We start from the raw sequence: 15,196 nt of genomic DNA, 5'->3' as shown, positions 1-15,196 counted from the left end.
AATGGAGCACTGTGGATCTGGTATCTGCGTTTCCACAGCAACACATATTATATTACGTAGGCTTACAGGTGGTGGACTTTAAACTGAGGTGGAGGGACAGGTGACGCAGACCACAGGAAACTTCTTCCTGGAAGGAAACAAAGCTGTCGCAAAAATGGTAAGGACAAAGACGTTTTCCATTAAGCCTTTTAGAAACATCGATTTTTGTATGTGGCAGTGTTTTTGTGCAATTACCTGCTTAGTGAAACTATATTATTGTCACCTTGCAGGCTAAATTCTTCACTCCAGTTCTAATCAATGGTAAGACGGATCCACAGCACTTTTTTTTCTAGCTTCCATTTAGTTTTGTTGATTTTGGAAATGAAGTATGTTCCAGTCGTTCCTTACCAAGTATTGTTCATGTATCCATTAGTGATTAGTACATGTTTTTTGTTGTTGAAAATAATTACTTAAAGAGCATTCGGGACAAAGGCTGACCTTCAGTCTGTTATGTTCCTGTGCTGTGGTTTGAATGTTTTTAAGTGAACCTTCTACTGAATGATAGATAAAGTGTTTCTTCTAAATATTACAATGAAAATAACTATACTGATGTGTTGCATCATTTTGTATCCCCATGCAGAGTACAAGGAGTGCTTCTCCTTATATGACAAGAAGCAAAAGGGTAAGATCGTTGCCAAAGACGTGATCACAGTTATGCGCTGCCTGGGTACAAGCCCCACATTCGGTGAAATCGAAAGACATCTACAAGTTCACAAAATTGGTAAAGTACAAATATCAAATTCAAGTAGCCGCTTTTACTTTGTTTGATTGTCTATGAGTATAGTTAGCATGTTTTTTGTTGCTTAAATAGAAATTCAACTGAACTTGATTTAAAAAACTTGTATTTATGTGATGATAGTCATCATGATTGTTAAGTTAAGTAATTGGAAAAGCAAAATAATCAAATGACATGTACAGTACTCATATCTGCTGCTTTTGTTGTAAAAACCTACTTTTAAGTGTGTTATACTTATTTCTATAAAATGATTGTCCTAAAGACTTCCTGTATTCTTAGACCTTGGAAATAAATACAGACAAAACGACCTCACATGTAACTGTCCGTGTTAAAAATGCTGATCATTCCTGTCCAAACTTGTCATTTCATTCACATTTTCTCATGATTTTGTGATATAATTCATGTTTAGAAAAGACGGGTGAGCTGGACTTCTCTACGTTTCTGACGATGATGCACAGACAGATGCAACAGGAAGACCCCAAGGCAGAAATCCTGGAGGCCTTGAGGATGACGGACAAACAGAAGAAAGGATACATCCAGGCCTCTGAGCTCCGGGCCAAGCTCACCATGTTGGGGGAGAAACTCACCAACAAAGAAGGTAAAGTAAACTCAAGATGGAAATCTGCAGAATGTATGACAAACATCTAGCAACAGAAAGAGGAAGCTGTTGACTTGATTCAGAGCAACAACTTAAAGGTTAAAGTCTACTATTTAATCAATACATCCTATTATACAGTACCACAATCCACAGTGAGGGATGCCTGGTTCAAAGTAACTGAGCAGTATGTAACTGTTTGTAAAGTTTATTTTGCTCTGCTGTATAACCTACTGTTATTTTAATGAGGTCAAATGTAAACGAAAGGTTTTACAACTGAGGAACCATGTACATTTGTATTACATTCTACAAAATGTGAGTCTTACACTGTTAATCCAATATGAATGTGAACACCCTTTAATAACCATACATACATTTAGACTTGAATGCAGTGTTTCATTAAAACTCCTGTGCATGCGTTAAAGAAGAGTTACATTACACAGTTAACTCTGTCCTTAAGGGTAGCCGTAATTGTCAAACTTCCAGGGATTACAATCCAATTGATAATTATATGCATGAGATTACAAAATACAATAGTAATTCTATTCAAGAGAACGGCATCTATTGGGGCCCTGATATAACAATTCACAAAGAGGACAGCCCTCTCATGTGTCACTCACTGACTCACTACAGTGAATCAGGCTTTACACTTCAGCTCAGTTATCTCCCTGGGACTTTCAAGCAGCTTCCTTACAGTAAATCCACTATATACAGCTGTCCAATGAATTGTTTGGGTAAAGCAGCTTTTCTTTGATTATTTAATCCATTTCATATACATTCAATCTTACTACAGTAATTCATGTTCTGGTTGTATCTCCAGGTGTATCCTCCTGAAAACAGACTTAAATGCCACCAGGCTGTATTAGAAAGCTCTAGTCCAACATAAACATGAGTTTTAAAATTGTATTTCTACTAGAGTTAAAGCAGTCACTGTTATTATTTGAGGGATTTATTCTGGTGATATAATAAGATATTTCAAGAATGGTTAGCGTTGATTTTTTATTTCGCTGTCACTTAAGGACAGAGTGGTTGTTCCACTTCCATCTGAACGTTGACGTTTGATTTCCTATGTAAAGTTATGATAGCAGAGATAGTCCTTCATTTTGAAAGTAGGGGGGGCTGATATCCAGTTAGTTGTTAGGGATTGATTTTGATGCAATTTGTTCAAAGCCCGAGACCTGCCAATCATAGTAACATGCTTTAAAGCAACACAAAGATTAATAAAGTACTGTCAGTGTATTTCCTCTGGATGGGTACTGCGCACACAAAGCAGTTCATATTCAATTGAAGTGCAGAGCTTCTTAGTGGGGGGGAGGGACATCCATCAAGTTGTTGGAATCCAAAACTATTGAAACTGTAAGCTGAAGACACTGTGATCATTGTTGCTAAAGAATTTTAAATGTCTGTTTGAAAAATAATGACCAATTGACATGCCACATCTCTAACAGAGCAGTGATTTATTTCAGTATAATGATTCAGTATGATACATGCCGATGATGTTGTTTGAGTAAAACCTTCTGTGTTGGAAGAAGTATTCATAACTTTTACTTGAGTAGCACTTGAAAAGTGTAAAAATGCTAATGAGTAAAAGTCCTGCATTTAAGGTTACAAATTTAAATTAAAAAAAGAACAAAATGACCAACAGCAAAGTAGTTGCTGAAACGTTGACTTTAATTAAATGTATTATGTCAACAGATTTCACATAACTATATTTTTTTCAGTGTAGTAGTACATATATTAAAGTAACTTGTTTTACTCTATACAAGAAAGTACTTTTTTACTTATTATTCAAAATTGTACATTACACCACATTTTTAAAATAGCAACATAGTTGATGCTAACACTCCTCATAAAAGGTTTACAGTATATTGGTATTCTCTGGTGAGTAACAAAATAAATAATGTCTTCATGTTAACAAATGATTTAATTGATCCCCACTGATAAGGTGAAACATTTCAGTTTTCGCTAATAGGAACCACACTCACAGTCTCAGCATGCAGGTTAGGGGTGTTGGCAGCTCTACGCTTTAAATGGTCTGTCAGTCTGTATGAGGCTTCCCTCCCCCGAGCGTTCTGAAGTGGGACTGGGAGACAATACATTTTTCAGGCATCGCTCTTTCGTTTCAATTCCACTTACAAAGCGGATTTCTGTGTTCCTCGTCTAGTGGATGAACTCTTCAAAGAGGCAAACGTCAAGTCAAACGGGACCGTCAACTACGAAGAGTTCACCCAGATGGTGACGCTGCCACCGGTCGATTATTGATCCTTCTGCCATGACGGGGAATTCACTTTACATACAATGAACGTGATGGTTGGAAGATGTTGCATACTGTAAAAAAATATATAGCATGATGAAAAAGGAAATTCTGTAATGGAAGAAAATATTATTCACTGTGTTTATTCCTCCATAATTATCTGTTGATTCTTCAATGAAGGATGTATTTTCTTCGTATGTAGCTTTCCTCTACGACAGTAAACACTTTTTGAATCATTGTTGTACTGTATTATAACTAACACTATGAGATGCCGTTTGTAATTCTTTGATGGGATCAAATTGTAAATGCATTACATTCTGGGTACACATCTTTTTCCAACCTGACCCTCTACTAAAACTAATGTAATGTCCAGTTTGAGGATTTGTGTAAATATATTACAACTTTCGCTTCATTAAGTACATTCACGGTCAACTGTCCAAACATATTAAACTTCATTCTCTTTCTAAACTAATGAGATAAAAGCTGTGGAGTTTGAATGAACTGAAAATTGGTATTTTATTTCATGCATCTGTATTTTAAACCCATATCTTTATTTATTTCTGACGGCTGCATGCGGAACTGTCACCTGAACATTTCATTTACATATGCTACTTTTCAATACATTTTTTACCAAAACTTTTATTTTGTAGTATAAAGCACAGTATATAAATATACATATGTAATAGCACATCACTGATTAAAACATGAATAACATTTAATCCAAAACACGTAATTGTTGTATTGCAAATCAATCAACATTTAAATGAAGGTTACGGCTGGATTTTGTAAAGAAACAAGTTTTTCAACAGATTACATAAAAACATGTTTTTATTAGGTACAGCATACAACCCACTGTCTTGATTTTGTGCCTTGAAACCAACATAATCCACACATTTACAAACAACACTCTTTAAAAACAGAAAGTACAGTTGTGTTTCAATGTGGAATGTGAAAGCCACTACAGACCTTTACAAATATGATTGACCCTTTGTTCGCCCTTCCTCGACGGTCCAATTAGTTTAGCAATTGTAAAAGTAATTGCTCATGGCAGGTGTGTCCAAAGAGCAGTCTTCTAATGTCTTTCAGAATCATAAAATAACCGTTGCGTCGTTGAAACTAGGAGTTCATTTTGTAATAAGCACCTCAATAAAAAAGTGAAGACTAGAAATACTTATTTTTTTAATTGCAGATATTTATAACAGGAAAACACAGTGGAAAAGAATATCACCGACAATGTCTCTGTTGGCCTTCCCTAATACGATAATAAGCCAAACATTTCTGCTGTAAAAAGTTTTTATTAAACAGTGAGTCTCCAAGGTAAGCTGCATACATCAGCTCTCCCAGACTAACTCAGATACATTTGAGTTAGCTAGTTCAAGATGCTACCACGTCAAAGGCTAGTGGTTTTGTCCTTATTCTTTAGTCCATTTAGGGGGACCAGGTATAAAATCGCAAAGTGAAACATACTTTCCCTTTGCCTTGTTGTTATAGCTTTAACTTCTGTCTTTTCTGCATGATCCTGGTTCAAAGACAGCATGTTATCATGTAGCTTAGTTAGCTCTATGTGTGACTATAGCACCAACCTACGGTGGCCCTGAAGTGCAAGACACCACAGCATTTCACAAAACACCACAGCATTTCACAAAACGCTACAGCATTTCCGAAAACACTACAGCCTTTCACAAAACACAACAGCATTTCAGAAAACGCTACTGCATTTCAGAAAACACAACAGCATTTCACATTGGACGGAAAGGGTATTCCTTTAGGGAGAACACTTCTTATTTGTGATTGGACAGAGCCAGCCAGAGAAGCACTGCTGTGATTGGTTGTTTTTGCTGCCAGTCAAGAAATGACGCTTCGTGATTGGTCAACGCCCGACAGCGCAATATCATATGTCCCAACCGGTCCCAACCATGGTCCCAACACATTAGCCGTTAGCACAAACTCAGAGCTGACAGCTCCTCATATCTGTTCAGAAACTGGACAAAAGTTAAAGATGTACAAACCACAGACTGTCTATGTCATGGCGAATACAGTCGCTGCTGTATTTACGTCTGTATGACGTTGTTGTGAGTGTGTACGGAGCAGCTACAGGTTAGTTTAGCCTAATGGATCCGATTCCATTCAGAAAACACGCATTTTAAAAGCTTTTCGCCTGCCGTCTTGTCTGCAGACTTGTCAAAGCGTTAATTCATGGTTTTTACTAACCGTTATCAGTATGTAGTTACTTCGGCATCACTCTGAAACGTGTATTACAATTACATCACGGTCAAATATGTTCATTTGGTTGTAGTTGGTATCTCCCATAGGATTTACATGGAGATACGCACCGCCCCCTCTCGAGCGCGTCTTGTTTGAATGACAGGAGCAAACACAGCTGACAGCCGCGGTGAAAATCGAGCGATTAGAGCGATGCGAATATTGAGTAGTCTACCATAGTATTTACATGGATATAAGCCCCTTAAAAACCATGAATTAATAAAGCATTAATTCTGTGTTTACTGCTGTCATTCAAACAAGACGCTGGAGAGGGGGCGGGGCGTATCTCCATGTAAATCCTATCGGGATCGGATCCATCAGGCTAAACTAACCTGTAGCTGCTCCGTCCACACTCACAACAACGTCATACAGACATAAATAAAGCATAGACTGTATTCGCCATGACATAGACAGTCTGTGTTTTGTATATGTTTAACTTTTGTCCAGTTTCTGAACAGATATGAGGAGCTGTGAGCTCTGAGTGTGTGCCAACAGCTAACAGCTGATGTGTTGGGCGAAGCGTCATTTCTTGACTGGCAGCAAAAACAACCAATCACAGCAGTGCTTCTCTGGCTGGCTCTGTCCAATCACAAACAAGAAGTGTTCTCCCTAAGGAATACCCTTTCCATCCAATGTGAAATGCTGTGGTGTTTTGTGAAATGCTGTGTTGTTTTGTGAAATGCTGTGGCGTTTTGTGAAATGCTGCGGCGTTTTGTGAAATGCTGTTGTGTTTTGTGAAATGCTGTTGTGTTTTGTGAAAAGCTGTGGTGTCTTGCGCTTCAGGGCCACCGTACCAACCATTAGTTCATGACTAACATCACATTCCCTACTGAACACTTTTATCACTATTGTTTCCAAGGTCTACTTTGCAGCAACACCAGTGGTATGCTCTAACTGAAATATTAAATTGGAATATTGGTTTGGTGTCCTGTAAGCTTAATATGTGCCACACTACAATGTAGACTAAGCTCTAACCTGCTTAGCAATAATAACTAAAGAGGCTTATCATATCATCAATTGAATCCTGAGAATTTCAAACAGATGCAATTCATACAGATCAAAACAAACAAAGCAGCAGAACACAACTTAAATGTCATGTTCCCAGCACCTATACCTGTAAACTTATGAAGAAACATTCAGAACAAAACACATCCGACAAAGCTCTTTACATGAATAGATCATATATGTCGACTTTTCATACACAATAAAAGTGAATCATGACTACACTTTTCCAACTGTGTGAGATGTAACTTCACCAACGTTGTGGTTCCTGTGTTGCTTGAGTGTAAAGTTTCTCAAGGAAAGTTATTGTACGTTAGGGAACAAAAAGGTTTTGAACAAATGGCCTGTACATTCTTCCCCCTATTCTTCCCTCTTTTTCCTCTTAAATAATAGATTTGTTGTTCTATATAACAAACAGCTTTTCCACAGAAATGTCATTTAGACATTTAACAGCATGAATCAACACAGGAGGAGATGACGCCATAGCGGGTGCTTTAGCTGAACTGCATTGTTATGTTTGAGCTGCTTTTCAATTCCTACTGAAAAGATTCTGAATTACAGCCTATATATTGTATATGTCAATGCCAACAACAATTATGTAAGTACGACTTTTAAACTAAAAACCACAGTTCCAAAGTATCAAATATTATATATAAAGTTTAATCCCTTGTTCACCATACTAAACCCATTTGGACACTATTATTCCCTCGATTTTAACTCATTTCTAAAATGCTAAACTTGTGGAATATTTTAATCTAGTTGTTTTATAAAACATTACCATTACATTATCCAATATTCAAGTAGATGAGGCACTGGAGGTGCACTGCAGGTCTGTCAATAGGGATGGACAAAGCTCTTCTTTGCAGTTTACCGAATAAACAGAAGCAAAATATGTATTTAATATAGTCCTTCACCAAATCAATAAGTGCTTGACCGGAGCTCTGGCTGCACATGAACTCAAACACGGTTCAGACAAGCCAGTGAAAAGAGAAATTCATTTTTTTTGTAAGAATTAGGAAAACCAGTTATGTAAGCTAAGCATTTAAAATGTAAGAAGAAAAAAGGTATGAATGCTTTTTCTTATACTACCTTTACTTAATGGGGCGCCCTAGGTCTACACTGCAGACAAAAAGGTGCAACATCTGTCATTTATGTTTGAAAACAGGGACCCGTTGTACAAAAAAAAACAGTCAACAGTCAATTATGTATGAATGCTACATGAAGCATTTATGAAGCACCTGGTTTCTTTTGGCCCGTTAAAGTAGAAACCACACAGCAAATTGTATACCAGTATGTTTTAATCTGTCCATTTTCTGCTGCTGTCAATAAATGAAAGCATTGTACCAACCATAACGGTTAATGAGTAGTTTATCTGCCTGTGTAATAATGATTTTTTTTAAGCTGGCTACATTGATAAAAGAGCCCACACTACATCTGTTACTAAGGCTTAATTCATGAAATGTCCTTCTTGTCAAACTGTATAGTATAAAAAGTGCAAATAAATATCTACATTCTCATTGTTTTGCTGGGGATGAGGCTATGCTTTCTTATTTCTCCAAATCATTTGAGCCCGATATAATTATAGCACCAGTACAAACATGCAGAGTTGTGGAACTAATTCATAACAACTCTAATTAGAAAAATATATATACAGAAAGAGATGTGATGATTTGTATTTCCTCAGTGTTCCAGTTGTTGAGTGGTTACTTTATTGCGGCTTTAGCGGAAGACGAGCTGCTGGAGCGGGAGTGCTGGCTGCAGGATTTGCAGCACTTCACTCGTACGTTGGGCAGGTGGCATCGTCCGAGCCAGCGGAGCGTCTGACAGAAACGAAACGTTAGCCGATCACGAAGGCAAACTGCTCCTGTGGGGGGGACAGAACGAAAAGGTCACACAGAGGTTAGATGCATAATTGGTTCTGGGAATTAATCACAGGCACTGTGTGGGGTCTGTAAGCCTCTTAACATCATAAGACATGCCCTTTATGGTGAACAGTAACAGGTGCAATCCCACATATTCTGCTCATGCTCTCCCCTTCATTCAACACAGATCATGTTTAGGGACCTGATCAGGATTTATTTCTGAACAGAGAAGTGCTTAGAAAATGAACAAATACAGAAAGAAAATGTGTCTCTGTCGATTTATCCTGCTATTTTGTGTATACATTTAAAATGAATACCACCATAAACATTGAAACTGCTCAGAGGGGAAAAACAAAAAGTTAAATTCCGCCAAAACAATTATTATTTTTGGATTTAATTTTTTTCATTTGCTTATTATTGCTGTGGGGCTAGGGTACGCTTGGGGTAGGTTTGTGGTTTACCAAAGTTGGCTAACTGTCATTGGGATCTCAGGTTCAGATTTAATAATATGAGCTAAAGACTACTGTGCAATCACATCTGAATCATGCCATCCAATGTTAAAATACGCCACAAAAAACCTTGGGAATTATTTTCAACACCCCCATTAATTTGAACAAATCTAGTTGGCCATCTCCAAAGCTTGTGACAGATCGGCATTTAAAACATTTAATACAATTAAGTTTCTTTGTTAGTGTCATATTTCACGTTGAGTCCCCTTCTCAGTTTTAAGAAGAAACATTTCCCCACATAATAATGTTCCCCATAAGTTCTATACAGTGTGGTATATAGATATTTTAAATATGGCTAAAAGAAAACACTGCTTTTGGTCAGTATCAGCAGATGCTCTGAATTGTTGTATCAGAATCAGGAGTGATATTGCTGCATACCTACTTTTTAGCAAAACATTAATCCTCTTGCTTACCTTGAAGCTGCATAACAAAGGCAAGTCTTGGTACATAAAAATTAAAAAAATGACTAAAAAAAAGCTTGCACTATCTAATCTAATATAAACTATTTAAAAAAGTCTGATGTTTGGATGTCCTAATGTACATTTAATGGACAATACACTCAAAAATGTTTGTTTTGTACAAGGACACCTCCATAAAAAAAAAAAAAGATTTGAACCATTCTTCCCACAGGTTTGTATTTATCAACCAGAGCACAGACTCTTACTACAAGGTCCAATTGCAGAAGGTACAGCAGAAGCATGAAATGGAAGAAACAGCTCTGATGGCAGATTTGAGCGTGGGCTGAAATTGAATTGTCACACTTCATCATACACTCACTATTTCAGAGCCTCACATTGTGCTTGTATTCACCTCATATTCTTGTCATTCAAGAGCAGTTAAGTGGGCAGGGATCAGAAGTCCTTTAGGAATGAAGTTATGGAGTAACTTTCAAAGTAAAAAAACAGAAACATGAAAAACAAGCTGCTCTTTCCAGCTGGAATGTTCAAGTGAGTTCAGAGGCAGAGGCTAATTGCTGTAACAGACACATTAGGTATCATACCTCAACTCTAAACCTTCTGCAAATCCAAAAGTAATGTGCTTTTCAAAGCCTCAATGCCAGTGACTGACAACTATTCATTACTATTCATACTTTCAAAAGTAGAGTTAAACAGTGTTCTGCTGTTACTGTTGTTACTGTAAATCAACCTGACATGACCAAGACATTTCCCTTCTCAGATGTTAAAAAAAAAATCAGAGTAGTATATATTATATAAGAAAGCCTGGAATGTCTTAGCATTGACATACTGTATCTGTTGAATCTTGTTCCTCACTTAACTGCAATTATGTTTTACAATACAGCAGAAATAAAAAACTGACACGTTTTTTTGTATATATTAGACAGTTCTATTGGCGCACCAAGTACCAACAAAAGCAAAATTACGTCAGCTTGATAGCAATGTCTTAAATTGTGCATAAGCTACAATGACCCACTTAAGAAAGTGCGTGCCAGAACCAGCACAATAAGAACGTATGTATTGGCCTTAAAGAGCTCAATTAAGTTAACTACATTTCATATTGTGTGAAGATCAAAATCATTAAGATTCAGCCTTCGAACACAATGATTACTCTTACACTATATGAATGATCTTTTCAAGGACAACAAGACTCTGGGAGGATAAATGTCCATCCCAAATTGTAGGACAATGCATCCAAGAAATGCAATCAAATAATCATGTTTATCCATGCTGTACCAAAGTATTGGACCAAAGATCTAAAAAAAGGGTTATACCGTACCTAGATACGCATTGAGATGTATGGGGTGCACCCTATAACATAGCCTTTACACAATGAACCCACTGATCATGTGTAAAACTATTTTCTAAGCGCAAGAGAAGAATTTCCAATGTCACCCAGATCAGAGAAACTCAATGACATCATGGGAGTACAAAGGCCACAGCTGCAACCCAATACACAGCATTTCCTGTTTTCTATACACTCCCTTTTACTATCTTTGACCCACTTACCAACAAGCTCGAAAGTGGTCACTGGAACTTTCACATTAATCTGCTTTCAATCAATTATTGTAAAGACAAACCCTTAGTATTACTAACAATGAAGACCTGTTCACTAAGAGCCTTTTGACCATACTGTATGCATCAGCATCATCTGTTGATGTGGCTTTGCTCTCATAAAGAAACATCTAATGGTCTAAGTATCAGAGAGGGTTAATAATATAACAAGAGTGGGCCAGGAAACACATTAACTATACAAGAAGTGCTCTTATATGGCTGACAGTGCTTTGCTTTTTGGAATAGACATAAACAACTTGAGCATTGCATGAGCAAAAAGAACATCCCTATATTATCAGTGTACATAAATCAAGCATGATGACCACTATGTCTTCATTTTAAATTTTAGTTACAAAAGATAACAGAAGTTAAAGTGTTAGTTTTAAAATACAATAACAGTATAGCAGCTAAACTGTAAATCAGGAACCCTTCTTGTAATATTTGTGTTTTAAATGTTTAATTGTTAAATGTGCGATAACTGATTGTTTGGCCACTTGGGGGCAGTGAAAAAACGTGCGAATGCAACATTGAATTATTATTACCTTGTAAGTTGATAAAGTCAACTTAGTTGGCCAACAGTTACACCTGCAGTTGTGGAGCAACCTTATCATTCATTTAGAGTTACTGCAAGTTATATTTACTTTCATTTCTATTAAAGCTCTTTTAACCTTCCTTTGAGAAAATATCCTATCAGCTGCTAAATGTTCCACTATGTTCACCAGCTAGTCACAAACCGTCTCTGTCTGCTGTCTGGTGCTGAGCATGTATCATACAGTTCATTTTTAGAACTTTTTTCCTCTGAAAGCAGTTGCTATCGTGACTTTGAGAGCACTGATAGTATACCAAAACAGTAACATTGCCTGACAGATGAATAAGGATCTGAAACTAGCTATAAAGCTCCATAAAGCTGAGAGGGAGCTGCAGATCTGGGTCATCATTTATATTTTTATGGCCGTTTTAAAGTATCAGGCTTGGATATAATGTCCAGTGAGGGATGTGGTTATGTTGCTGCTCTATCACTGTGTGTTTTGGTTCAGTTCACTGGACAGCTGATGGATAAGAGCTTAGCCTCTTGCTCTCACCTCCAGAATCCTCTATGGGTGAGTGGTGTACCATTACATGAAAATATGTGGCCCTGCAGGAGCATGTGGGCTGGTAATCTGCAGATGAAAAATAGAGTGAGTCCACCAAAACTCACTTTTATGACATGAACCTTACTGAACAATACTTCATTCATTTCAGCATTCTATTTCCAACACATTATTGGCAAGTTCTTACATGTTTATGATTTCTGCTACAATTATGCTGTTTTTCTATAAACAATTAATACTTCCCCACCAATGTTGTATCTTGTGGTGTGAAGAAGATGCAGGCATTGAATAGGTATATCTTTAAATGTATAATAACAATGTCCGCCCAAGTTCTTTGTTGTGTAAGATGTAACTGGCTGATAAATGTTTCCATAGTGCTGCACAAGTTTTATTGTTGCTTTGTTTAAGTTGATGTGGCCTGAGAGGTTTTATATTTTCTGTCTACATTCATGAAAAGATAACCGTTAATGTACCTTTCAAGAATATGAACTACTTGATTTAAGATTTTGATGTTATTTACGCATCTAAACTCCTCCAAAAATACATAAATACCCTATTGCTAATAGTTAAATGCTCAGAAATATTACACACACAGATTGAAATTCAAAATGTATTTTGTAACCAATCGAGCCATAAGCCCATGATTAATTATTCAACTATTTTATTTGTTTCCGTCTCACACACAAAACTATATAATACAGCTCCTTAGCTCCCAGCGCTAACTCAGTGCTGTGGTGATCTTTGCATGCAGAGAAGCCTTCAGGCTGAATGCAGGTCATATGTTCACTTGACATTTGTTCTCCTTCTGTTTTCCACAGGCCATTCCCTTGAGTGCAAGTCTGTTTGACCTTGCAAACATATTCAGGAAACATAAATTCTAGAACACTTACTGTATGCTATAATGATGCCATTCATTACTCTAACATCCCCTTTTCAAAAGAAAAAACACATTTACATGAAACATATGGGCTACAGTATCACGTTGTGCATTAAGTTGCTGCAATTACAGAATTTGTGATTATCTTGCATGTACTGTATGCATAATGCAACACATTGAGGATGGACAAAAAAGACAACCTTTATAATGTACACAAGGCAGTGCTTTAATAAGAATATGAATTGGTGTGGTCCAATATGAGTCTAAGACATAACTCAGTGGGGTTGGGGTCAAGACCTTTCTGAGACCAAGCCTAAACTAGGAACTAACTCGTACCCAGTCAGTCGTATCTTATTTAAGTAATTCTTCAAGGATCAAATTAATATTACTTAACTACTTTAGGCCCTGGTGCCTTAGAGCCCTGACATGGGGTGTCATTTCATGTGTGACAACTGCCAAGTTCTATTTAATTGAACAGTCCATTCCATGCAGGCCCAATTTTTGTATAAAAAAAATTATATATTATTATAGCGAGAAAATAGTTTTATAAGACCAAACAATCTTGAATTTGGTAACGTAAAAACTGAAAACTGAGGATAATTCATATTTTTTCTCATTATGGCAGTAACATGCCGTTTAAAAAAAACTGCCGTATTAATATAATTGAATATTATCTTAACAGCGGGTTGGGTGCTTTTGTGGTGTATCATTACCTGAAATCTTCAATTACTGAGTATGGTTATCTGGGAAAAGCACAGCACAGAACTTTCTGGATGCAATTTCAAAAATCAAAGAGTTACTCTCCATACAGAAGATTTAAAATATGTATTTGCAGCTTCTCCTCTTTTATTGAAGCTTCTTCAGACGGCATGTTGTCTGACCCAACCAAACCTCATTTAGTCGGAACCGGGGAGTTCAGTGACTCCCCTTCAGTAGAATTTGTAAAAGTTCTTATGACACAGAGATCCCTGAAACAGCTTAATCAAAATCTTAAATTATAAAATGCCACTTATTGCTCAACAATGTTTCATATTTTTCTCTGTTCCCATGCTCCCAAAGCCTATATCCAGTCCCTGCCATGAATGGACTCCGATCAATATCCTCCTCGACTTCCTAGTGGGATATTAATGACCTGGCGCCAAGATGTATTGTCGAGCACAGAAAAATTGAAATCTATCTTGGACTCATACAGCTGCACAGGCGGACCTGCCTCGTGTCGCTGCACTGATGAAAGACACAGCTTCTGTGTGAAGCTCCCAGTCCACATTTGATGAGAGTCCCTTTGCAGGCTCTGACACAAGCATGAAGAGACAACAAAGACTATTTTATTCTTGGACATCAATTCAGCTGGTATAATGTGTTGGTTAATACAGTATATCACAGCGGGGCACATATTGACACATGGCCAGACTTGTATTAATGTCGGATGAAAATGTTGCCCATGTGAGATCTCATAAGCCTGATCATTGTCCATAGAGAAATACCTTTAAAACTAATATAGAGTTTGATTTCTTCCCTTAGAAATAATACTAATTATTAGGAAGAAAATAAAAAGTGTAGTTGAGAAAGTTGGGTCACACATATGCACCAACTTTGTACAATGGATAAAAGACCTTCTTTTCAATTAGTTTATATTTCCATCATGTCTCGTCTGAAATTGCACGTGAGATGTTTCTGGTGTGCGTTCAGTCGTGATTGTCCTCGGTCAATGCAGCATTAGAATAGACCTGAATCAATATCTGCCCATACGCTCTTACGTGGATTGACACTTGAAAAAAGACACTCATTGGAATGTGTGGCGAACACAATTATTAATTTGGCAGATGCTTTTGTCCAAAGTGAAATATGATCAAAGCCACAGTAGATTGATGAAAAGACTTTGAGAAACTTCGCTCCACCTAACACAAGTGCTTGTCATTGTCTATTTCTGAAAGTTATTACTCACCAATAACTCACATGT

General features: G+C 37.1%; 2 protein-coding genes across 2 annotated transcripts in view; one reads left to right on the top strand and one right to left on the bottom strand.

Annotated features, from left to right (window-relative positions):
* Positions 1 to 71: 71 nt before the first annotated feature.
* On the top strand, positions 72 to 5,286 carry calml4a (calmodulin-like 4a). Its single transcript, XM_010783239.1, has 5 exons — positions 72 to 157; positions 270 to 300; positions 620 to 760; positions 1,185 to 1,373; positions 3,535 to 5,286. The coding sequence occupies exons 1-5, from the start codon at positions 155 to 157 to the stop codon at positions 3,630 to 3,632; spliced, it is 462 nt and encodes a 153-aa protein (XP_010781541.1). The 5' UTR covers positions 72 to 154; the 3' UTR covers positions 3,633 to 5,286.
* A 1,762-nt stretch (positions 5,287 to 7,048) lies between these two features.
* The window catches only part of adamts7 (a disintegrin-like and metallopeptidase (reprolysin type) with thrombospondin type 1 motif, 7), a 59,961-nt gene continuing 51,813 nt past the window's right edge, over positions 7,049 to 15,196 (bottom strand). Inside the window, exon 24 of the mRNA XM_010783238.1 lies at positions 7,049 to 8,752. Coding sequence (XP_010781540.1) covers positions 8,592 to 8,752 — 161 coding nt within the window. The 3' untranslated portion in view covers positions 7,049 to 8,591. The remainder of the gene's footprint in view (positions 8,753 to 15,196) is intronic.

The sequence above is a fragment of the Notothenia coriiceps genome, unplaced genomic scaffold, assembly GCF_000735185.1.
Source record: "Notothenia coriiceps isolate Sejong01 unplaced genomic scaffold, NC01 NC01_scaffold00024882, whole genome shotgun sequence".
In the NCBI taxonomy this organism is placed as follows: domain Eukaryota; kingdom Metazoa; phylum Chordata; class Actinopteri; order Perciformes; family Nototheniidae; genus Notothenia; species Notothenia coriiceps.
The sequence above is the reverse complement of the archived record's forward strand: the minus strand, read 5'-3'. Positions and strand labels throughout refer to the sequence as shown.

Excerpts from the sequence above, each read along its gene's own strand:
- calml4a (XM_010783239.1), top strand. Across the intron at positions 761-1,184 it reads TCTACAAGTTCACAAAATTG|AAAAGACGGGTGAGCTGGAC; the intron begins GTAAAGTACAAA and ends ATTCATGTTTAG. Across the intron at positions 1,374-3,534 it reads GAAACTCACCAACAAAGAAG|TGGATGAACTCTTCAAAGAG; the intron begins GTAAAGTAAACT and ends TTCCTCGTCTAG.